General features: G+C 36.5%; 1 protein-coding gene across 2 annotated transcripts in view; it reads left to right on the top strand.

Moving 5' to 3' along the window:
• The first annotated feature begins 314 nt into the window (after positions 1-314).
• The window catches only part of dcaf5 (ddb1 and cul4 associated factor 5), an 11,769-nt gene continuing 2,119 nt past the window's right edge, over positions 315-9,964 (top strand). The window contains exons 1-7 of one of the 2 annotated variants that reach the window (XM_016235351.1): positions 315-748; positions 3,083-3,226; positions 3,314-3,490; positions 3,865-3,994; positions 6,154-6,367; positions 8,736-8,802; positions 8,885-9,012. In XM_016235351.1, coding sequence (XP_016090837.1) covers positions 541-748; positions 3,083-3,226; positions 3,314-3,490; positions 3,865-3,994; positions 6,154-6,367; positions 8,736-8,802; positions 8,885-9,012 — 1,068 coding nt within the window. In that variant the 5' untranslated portion in view covers positions 315-540. Of the gene's footprint in view, positions 749-2,608; positions 2,669-3,082; positions 3,227-3,313; positions 3,491-3,864; positions 3,995-6,153; positions 6,368-8,735; positions 8,803-8,884; positions 9,013-9,964 lie in introns of those variants that run through there. The other variant, XM_016235352.1, reaches the window with a different exon arrangement.

The raw sequence follows: 9,964 nt of genomic DNA, 5'->3' as shown, positions 1-9,964 counted from the left end.
TTAGAACGAGCCGTTTTAGGTAGGCGTGGTTGACTCTTAACTTTTATAAAGAATATCTCTTTGGATTTGAGACTTTAGTCTTTGCAACTTAACAGATCTTCTTTGTGCACCAAGAGCTTGTGACACTCCAAAGAGAAAGGAAAAATTGAAATCGCATCATATGAGCCCTTTAAATAAGTAGCGATTTGAGGAGCATGCTCTAATATTTTCAGTTCCATTCGTTTGCGCGTTGTTTCAAGGACACGCCCACAACAGGGGAACTAACGTAAACTCCACCCACTGGAACATTTTTTCACAGGAACAGAAAAAAACACCAGTCTTGTGACGTCATCACCCTTGCACCGGAGCAGGAAGTGCCGGAGGTCGGTGGGACTCTAAATAGTCTTCTGTTTTTGCTGCGCAATTTCATGCTTTACCGAGCAAACATGTAACGGTACATTCTCCAGCCGAACAAGAATCCACCGAATCATACCTTAGCTCAAACCCATGACGGCCGGGACACTCTAGCGGCGGGGGTGAGACTCGTTTACCGGAGGAGAGATGAAGGAGGTGCGGGGCTGCGGCATGCGGAGCGCCGTCGGGTTCCTCTCCCGCAGGGCGATCGACGGACAGCCGCGGCTGAAGGAGGACTTTCAGCGGCGCAGACTGGCCGGCTGCTCCAGCCTCTATAACAAGGACATGCTCGGCCACTTCGGCTGCGTTAACGCCATCGAGTTCTCCAACAATGGAGGCCAGTGGCTGGTGTCCGGTAAGATCCTCCGGTTCTGCACGCTGATCTTTCTAATGTGGGTCAGCGAGAGAAAGACAGACAGGAGTCTCTAACGGTGTATAGAATAGGCATGCAGAATAAAACATGCAGTGACAGCATTGCTTTGACAGCTTCGATTTGTCAGATTGTGCATGCATGTTTTATTTTTCTGGGCATTGCCAAAAAAAGAAGAAGAGATTTCAGTCTTTCGGTCAGTATATATAAACGTGTTAAGGTGCACTCAGTAAAAAAAGTTTTTACACAAAGAAACGCAACGACCAGAGTAATGTCATTAAAATGATATTAGATTACATAATGTACATCCACATGAGATGAAGATCAGTCTTCTAGAATAAGCTTTTTTTCTATTCTGCATGTATGAAATGGGTCGCCCTTTATGGCGTAATCATGTTGACATCACGTGACCAGCCTTATCATGCAATTGACTAAAGTTACTAGTAGTTTACTAAGTTGCTTCTAAGAATAAACAATAATGAAAATATCTACCATGCCATAGTTCATAGATAAACTGCAAGACATTAAGCGCCAACTGCAAATATATGACAGTCACCACACTAGAAAAAAGTGCCTGTCATTGTACAAAACTTGTTAGAATTGCATCCAGAAATGTTCATTTACTTCTTCACAAACTTCATCCATCCAGGCTGATAGGTGTCAGTATGAAATCCTTTCCACTGGTACTTTTAGTAAGAATAGGTGCCGGATAAGCCTGAACAAAACAAACTGAATGCACCTTTAATGTATATTGTATGTGGTTCACACTGTAGAAGGGCCTCCACAGTTTTTGTCGGACTCTTTTTCTTGCTGACTCATTAATAGGTTGCAGCTGTTACTGATTCTTTTGGCTTCTCATTTTCATTCCTGCTTTTGAATGTCTTTTGTATGTTTTTGCACTTGCATATTTTCAGTTTTTACGTTTGGCATATACGGTGTGGTGAATCCGCAGAGTTCCAGAGAGTTTCCGTGCTCATGGAAACCAGGAAATATCAGACAATTAAAAAATTGTGGTTTCAAACGTTTTCTAGAAATACTTGTATTTTATTAGCTAGAATGTACCCTTTCTAACTGCATTCTGTTTAAAATATTTTAACTCCAGTAATGACTAGAAAAGTTATGTAAATCCATGGGCCAAAACACTGAGAGAAGATTTTGAAGAGAGAATGGTTTTGTTTTTTTTGCCATTTACACAGGTTTTGTACAGAAAAATGTAGATGAACTTGCACTTAGTTTCACTGTGAAACTAAATTAAAGTTTCACAGTGAACTAAACTATTAAAACTAAACTATTTTTTAAACTTTTATTACTGTGATGATCAGCTAAATCTTCTCCAGTCTTCAGTGTCACATGATCCTTCAGAAATCATTCTAATATGCTGATTTGGTGCGCAAGAAATATTTTATTATTATATATCAATGTTAAAAACAGTTGTGCTGTTTTATATGTTTTTTGGAAACAGTGATACTGTTTATTTCAGGATCCTTGGATGAATAGAATGTTTAAAAGAACAGCATTTATTTGAAATAGAAATCTTTTGTAACATTATAAATGTTACTGTCAGTTTCTATCAGTTTAATGCAGCCTTACTGAATAAAAGTATTAATTTCTTTTTAAAAATTGTTATTGAACCCAAACGTCTGAATGGTAATGTTTGTGTCTCAGATTTCCTGCATATCCTTAAAATCAGGGCTGTCCAAACTCAGTCCTGGAGGGCTGGTGTGCTGCAGAGTTTAGCTCCAACCCCAATTAAACACACCTGAAGCAGCTAATCAAGCTCTTACTAGGCATACTAGAAACTTCCCAGCAGGTGTGTTAAGGCAAGTTGGAGCTAAACTCCAGGACCGAGTTTGGGCACCTCTGCTTAAAATGGTGTCTGGAAACATGTCACTGCTGCAACACAAGGCAGTCATCTAAATTTATTTCATTAGATATAAATGTGTGTTTTCCAGTTGGCCCAAGAATTTTATTTATGGACATAATTTCTAGAGCAGATTTGCCATTCAAGTTTGTCACTCACAGAGCTTTTTGCAAGTCTCCAGACTGCATTATTTTACAAACAATATAAAATAAAATAAAATAGCTGAGAATAAAACACCTTTTGTATTAAATCAGAGCAGGAGTATGAGAGGGCTATATGATGTTTTTGTTATCATGACCATGAATTTCTGAACTGCTGTTGAGAACAAGCCTCCCAAACTCTTCCTTGGTGTCTGTAAAACTGCCAGATTGTGTGCATATAACCTTACATTCATACCCTCAAGAGAGGGATGTCGAAACATTTCTCTGGTGAATCTATTAATCTGTCTTCTGTTGTAGGTGGAGATGACCGCAGGGTGCTGCTGTGGCACATGGAGAAAGCAATACACTCACGAGCCAAACCGATCAAGTTGAAGGGGGAGCACCTGTCCAACATCTTCTGCCTGGCATTTGACAGCACCAACAAACATGTTTTCTCAGGAGGTAAAACAAGCAGCTGCTCAGATTCGTGATGCTGCAGCTGAAACAGAGGGGCGATCAAATGTCTAATGTTTCTGTTTGGCACTGCAGGAAATGATGAGCAGGTGATTCTGCACGACGTAGAACGTGGCGAGACGCTCAACGTCTTCTTGCATGATGACGCTGTGTACGGTCTGTCCGTCAGTCCTGTTAATGATAACATCTTCGCCAGCTCCTCTGATGACGGCCGAGTTCTCATATGGGACACACGAGAACCGCCACATGGAGGTACACATTCAAAAGTGACACATAAAGGATAATCACAGACTCAACTATCGTTCAAAGGGTTGGGGGTCGGTAATGTGTTTTTAAAATATTATTGTGATTTGAAAGAACTATTTTCTATTTGAATATATTTTAAAAAAGAATTGATTCCTGTTATGGCAATGTTGAAGTTTTAGCAGCCATTACTCCAGTTTGAAAGAAGGCATTCTAATATGTTAATTTGCTGCTCAAGAAACATTTCTTATTATTATCAGTGTTAAAACCAGTTGTGCTGCTTAATATTTTTATGAAACCATGATACATTTTCAGGATTTTAGAACCTCCGTTTCATCTAAATTATTTTTTTCTTTTCACACTATAATTCTGTTGTGTTCTAGAACCGTTCTGCTTGGCCAACTACCCCTCAGCGTTCCACAGCGTGATGTTTAACCCCGTAGAACCCCGTCTGCTGGCCACTGCAAACTCTAAAGAGGGGGTGGGACTGTGGGACATCCGCAAACCCCGCAGGTCAGATGGAGATCTGTCCGAAAAAAGCACACACATTCTATCACAGTCTATCTCACTTCTATCACATTTTAACTTTTTTCTTTCAAAGGACAAAAGACATTATCAAAAGAAAGTTTGAGAGGGATTGAGAGAGCGGCTAAACATTTTTCAGTGTAATTATCAGATCTCAGCACTTTCACTTGTAATTTCATGAATCATCCTTAATACTGTGTTATTAACATAAAAATATTTAAAATATACCCTAAAAATGCATTTAATTTTAGGGTATCAGTTTCGAATTTGAACATTAAAAAATAAAATTTCAGTGATTTGACAGCTTATATTTCTATAGTGATTTATATTTGCATAAATTAACTACTGTTTAGAAGGTTTTTTTATACAAAGAAAGCAATACTTTTATTCAGCAAGGATGCATTCAGTGGATCAAAAGTGACAGTACAGACTTCTGTAATGTTAAAAAAGAAAAAAATATTTCTATAAGGATTTTAAATCAATTCTGTTCTATTGAAAAAGAATCCTGAACAATATGTTACAGTTTCTACTAAAATCAGAGGCGGACAAAGTACTCAACTCCATTACTTGAGTGAAAGTACAGATACTGCTGGTCAAATATTACTCCATTACATGTAAAAGTTGTAAAGACAGATTTTTACTTAAGTACAAGTACAGAAGTACTTGCTTTTAAAAGTACTTAAGTACCAAAAGTAAATTTCCTTTTTTATGTCAATGCACTGTTTTATTATTGTTGTTTGTAATACTTACAATACTTCTGATGCAACTTAGAATACAGTACACCTACTGAATACACCGACTAGCTTGTAGTATATTTGGAATAAAGAGCTTTTAGAATGTTAAAAACCTATGGGGAAAAAAACTAAACAAAAAACATTATTGAACACCCCTACCCACCCCCACAAAAGCAAGATGGTAGTGATCTCACACAGCTCTGACAGTGTGTGCACACATCTATGTGTAGCCATTCATCCACATTTGAACAGAGTGGACCGTGAAATCCTGTAAATACAGAGTGATAAGGACAAAAAATTCAAACGTGCTTTAAAACCCAGCAACACAACTGTAGATGTATAACTTTACAACAGCTGCAGGACTGTGGCTGTACAGAACCGAAGTTGGCCACCCCTGGTGTAAATAGATATTTAAAATTGTAATAATATTACACTTTCAAAAACTTTTGAGGTGCTAGCCTGTTAACTGTACTTTTTCCTGGTTATTGCACAGCTACTTACCAAATATGTAAATAAATGGACATGAAATATTAATTTGAGTTAAGTTTGTTTTATTTTGTGTGAAAAAAGAGATGGCAGAGGGCCATGAGGAATATGGAAGTAGGACAGTTAGCTGCAATGGACATTGTTCAAATAAACAGTTTAGTGTCATTATGCAAGTATGTCTGGCTGCAATTGGTTATTGGTTTATCAGCATCAAGAGTTAGAGAACTGTGCTTATATGCACAGCTAAGCAGGCAAAACAAGGGTTGCTGAACTATGTCCAGTAAAAGCTTGAACACTTGCTTCGGTCCAAATATGTAGATATTTAAAATTGTAATAATATTACACTTTCAAAAACTTTTGAGGTGCTAGCCTGTTAACTGTACTTTTTCCTGGTTATTGCACAGCTACTTACCAAATATGTAAATAAATGGACATGAAATATTAATTTGAGTTAAGTTTGTTTTATTTTGTGTGAAAAAAGAGATGGCAGAGGGCCATGAGGAATATGGAAGTAGGACAGTTAGCTGCAATGGACATTGTTCAAATAAACAGTTTAGTGTCATTATGCAAGTATGTCTGGCTGCAATTGGTTATTGGTTAATCAGCATCAAGAGTTAGAGAACTGTGCTTATATGCACAGCTAAGCAGGCAAAACAAGGGTTGCTGAACTATGTCCAGTAAAAGCTTGAACACTTGCTTCGGTCCAAATATGGACTGCAATCAAGCTGACAAGGCCAGCTTTATCATCATAGCTGTCTGCTGTACTGCCTGAGACCAGCAGGGGACAGCAGAGCTTGTGTAAAGATGTTCTCAGTTTGGTCACTGTAAACATGATCTCCTGAAATAACACAAATCTGAATGATGATCTTTTATAATAACCTGCTTTCCTCTGTGGTTGATGTCTCTCTCTCTCTCTCTGTGCTGTAGTTCTCTGTTAAGGTACGGAGGGAGTTTGTCTCTTCAGAGTGCCATGAGTGTGCGCTTTAACAGCATGGGGACGCACCTGCTGGCTCTGCGCAGGCGTCTGCCTCCCGTCCTGTACGAGCTCCACTCTCGTCTGCCCAGCTTCCAGTTTGATCACCAGGGCTACTTCAACTCCTGTACTATGAAGAGTTGCTGTTTTGCTGGAGACCATGATCAGGTTAGATAAACAGGATGCTCAAAACCCATATATATAGCATAAGAGACGTCTTTCAAATTTCACATTAAAAAATCTTACCAAACCTCAAACTCTACCAACAAATCGCAAATGTTTTTGTTATATTATAGTATAGATGTTTCACCAATTACCAATTTTCTGATAATAGGAAGGTACCCAAGATGGAAAGGAAGTTGTACTAAGCTTGTCAAGTGATCTCAACAGCAGCCACCATTAGACGACCTGTTCCATGTAGAATAAAACTGCTTTTATTAGGCTGCTGATTTGACTCTGGCTACTGAGATTATGTCATAGCCCTGTGTGACAATCATATTTTAAAAAGTGTTATATATTTCTTTTATGTTTAATTCCTGAGTGCATCAGCATATTTATTCTGGTTTAAGGTCTTGTCCATCAGATGCAGGTCACACTGGTTTCTTAGGGATTCAATTCTTTTATTCAGACTAGACCGCTATATAAAGCATAACAGAATTAACTAAATCTCTAAAACAGTGTGTCAGTGGATTGTAGATGCTGAGCGTGTGTGTTTTCAGGTATGCTCAGTGAGGGAATGGCTTGTAGAAGCTTGTTTTATCAGTGTTGAATCTAAAGCTCAGCAGATGCTCTTCTGTCTGTCTGCCTGCGTTTGTGTGTGTGTGCTGGTCTCTTGGGTTCTGTGTTTGGATTTTTTTGTATGTTTGTCCAGCTGCTTCTGCTCTCTCTGTCTGACTGTCTTACACCTCCTTCTATAGAACGATGTATTCTCCTCCCTAAATTCTCTCTAACATCTGAACAGCTCACTGTGTTGGTGTTACTCAGAACTGTTTTCAGAAATTAGATAAATGTGTCTGAAAACCTCTTGGGGACAACATATTGTTTTGTTATAAATAATGTTAATATTCTGTATTATAAATATGCTACCATTTAAAAGTTTGGGGTACATTTTTTTTATATTTTTGAATGAAGAAGACTTGACAGATGCTGAATGTTGAAATACTGTTATTTGTGAACTATCAATACAATTTAAAATAACTGTCTTCTATTTGAATATATTTTAAAATGTAATTTATTCCTTTGATGACAAAGCTGAATTTGCAGCAGCCATTAATCCAGTCTTCAGTGTCACATGATCCTTCAGAAATCATTTTAATAGGTATGCTCAGTGAGGGAATGGCTTGTAGAAGCTTGTTTTATCAGTGTTGAATCTAAAGCTCAGCAGATGCTCTTCTGTCTGTCTGCCTGCGTTTGTGTGTGTGTGCTGGTCTCTTGGGTTCTGTGTTTGGATTTTTTTGTATGTTTGTCCAGCTGCTTCTGCTCTCTCTGTCTGACTGTCTTACACCTCCTTCTATAGAACGATGTATTCTCCTCCCTAAATTCTCTCTAACATCTGAACAGCTCACTGTGTTGGTGTTACTCAGAACTGTTTTCAGAAATTAGATAAATGTGTCTGAAAACCTCTTGGGGACAACATATTGTTTTGTTATAAATAATGTTAATATTCTGTATTATAAATATGCTACCATTTAAAAGTTTGGGGTACATTTTTTTTAATGTTTTTGAATGAAGAAGACTTGACAGATGCTGAATGTTGAAATACTGTTATTTGTGAACTATCAATACAATTTAAAATAACTGTCTTCTATTTGAATATATTTTAAAATGTAATTTATTCCTTTGATGACAAAGCTGAATTTGCAGCAGCCATTAATCCAGTCTTCAGTGTCACATGATCCTTCAGAAATCATTTTAATATACAGAGTTGGTGCTCAAGAAACATGTCTTATTATTATTGATGTTGAAAACAGTTGTGCTGCTTAATATTTTAGTGGAAACTGGTAAAAAAAAAAAACAGGATTCTTTGATGAATAGAAAGTTTGCAGAACAGCATTTATATCAAATAGAAATCTTTTGAAACATTTTAAATGCCTTTACTGTCACTTTCAGTTTAATCATTAAAGTACTTCTTTAAAAAACATCTCCAAACCTTTAAATGGGTGTGTGTGTGTGTGTGTGTGTGTGTGTGTGTGTGTGTGTATATATATATATATATATATATATATATATATATATATATTGTCCCATACTTGGAATTGTGCTCTGCATTTAACCCATCCAAGTGCACACACACTGAGAACACACACTAGGAGCATATATGTATATACTGTATGTTATTTAAATGTGGATGTTATGTGGATGTTTTGTGTGTGGTAGTGCTATTGAGCCTGAAGGTGTTTTATATATATATATATATATATATATATATATATATATATCTCTAGAAACTTCTCTGTGCAGATCATGTCATATTTCTCTAGAACTGTGACATGATTGGTTAGAGTGTATGTAATAATATGTTTCTATGTCTTTTCAGTACATCTTGTCTGGCTCAGATGATTTTAACCTTTACATGTGGAGAATCCCCAATGACCCTGAAGCAGGTAAACACAGTCACTCATACACAGACTAACCGTGTCTAATGTTGTTCTTATTTATGGACTCATTCTCTCTCTGTCTCGACAGGAGGTCCGGGTCGAGTGGTGAACGGGGCCTTTATGGTTCTGAAAGGTCATCGGTCTATCGTGAATCAGGTCCGCTTTAACCCTCACACATACATGATCTGCTCCTCCGGGGTGGAGAAGGTCATTAAGGTTAGTTGTTACTCTTTTACAAAAATCCTTATGTCGTTCTAACTGTTTACGCTGCTCTTTTCCATAATATAAACGTGAATGGGGGTGGATGATTGGATTTAAATAATTATAAATGTAATCCGAATGGATTGTGTATTATAATACAGTTTATCTGACAATTTAAGTTGGTGTTCACTGAAAATCTTTCCCTACACTGTAGCTCTCCAGTCTCACTTGTGACACCTCTGGTTCTCACATACATTTTTTTAAAAAGAGAAATTAACACAAATTAAAGAAATGGACACATTGAATTGATCAAAAGCAACAGTAAAGACATTTATATTGTTACTTAATAGTTCTACTTCAAAGAGATTTTCACATAAATAAATTAATTCAGATGTTCATTCATTATGTTTTTGAATAAAGTCTTAGATGCTAACCAAGGCTGAAATACTGTAGTTTAAAATAACTGTTTTCTATTTGAATATATTTTAAAATGTAATTTATTCCTCTGATGGCAAAGCTGTATTTTCAGCAGCCATCCAGTGTTCAGTCACATGGTCCTTCAGAAATCATTCTAATATACTGATTGTAATCCTCAAGAAACATTTCTTAATGTTTTAATTCAGGATTCTTTGATGAATATAATGTTTATTAGAACAGCATTTATTTGAAATAGAAATCTTTTGTAATATTTTAAATGTCTTCACTGTCAGTTTTGATTCATTTAATACTTCCTTGCTGAATACTATTGTTTTTACTGACTCTTAAACTTTTAAACCGTAGTGTATGAAATTTTATATTATAATAATGGGATTAATCACAATTTAAAGTTGTAGTTATTGACAGTAAGAACTACTCTTAAAAATGAAAAAAATCATTTATTTTAGAAATTCTATAAAACAAATCACAGTTTAATAGCTAATTTTGAAAAGAATGTCTTTATGATAACAGATATATATATATATATATA

Source organism: Sinocyclocheilus grahami, unplaced genomic scaffold (assembly GCF_001515645.1).
Source record: "Sinocyclocheilus grahami isolate Dianchi unplaced genomic scaffold, SAMN03320097.WGS_v1.1 scaffold466.1, whole genome shotgun sequence".
In the NCBI taxonomy this organism is placed as follows: domain Eukaryota; kingdom Metazoa; phylum Chordata; class Actinopteri; order Cypriniformes; family Cyprinidae; genus Sinocyclocheilus; species Sinocyclocheilus grahami.
The sequence above is the reverse complement of the archived record's forward strand: the minus strand, read 5'-3'. Positions and strand labels throughout refer to the sequence as shown.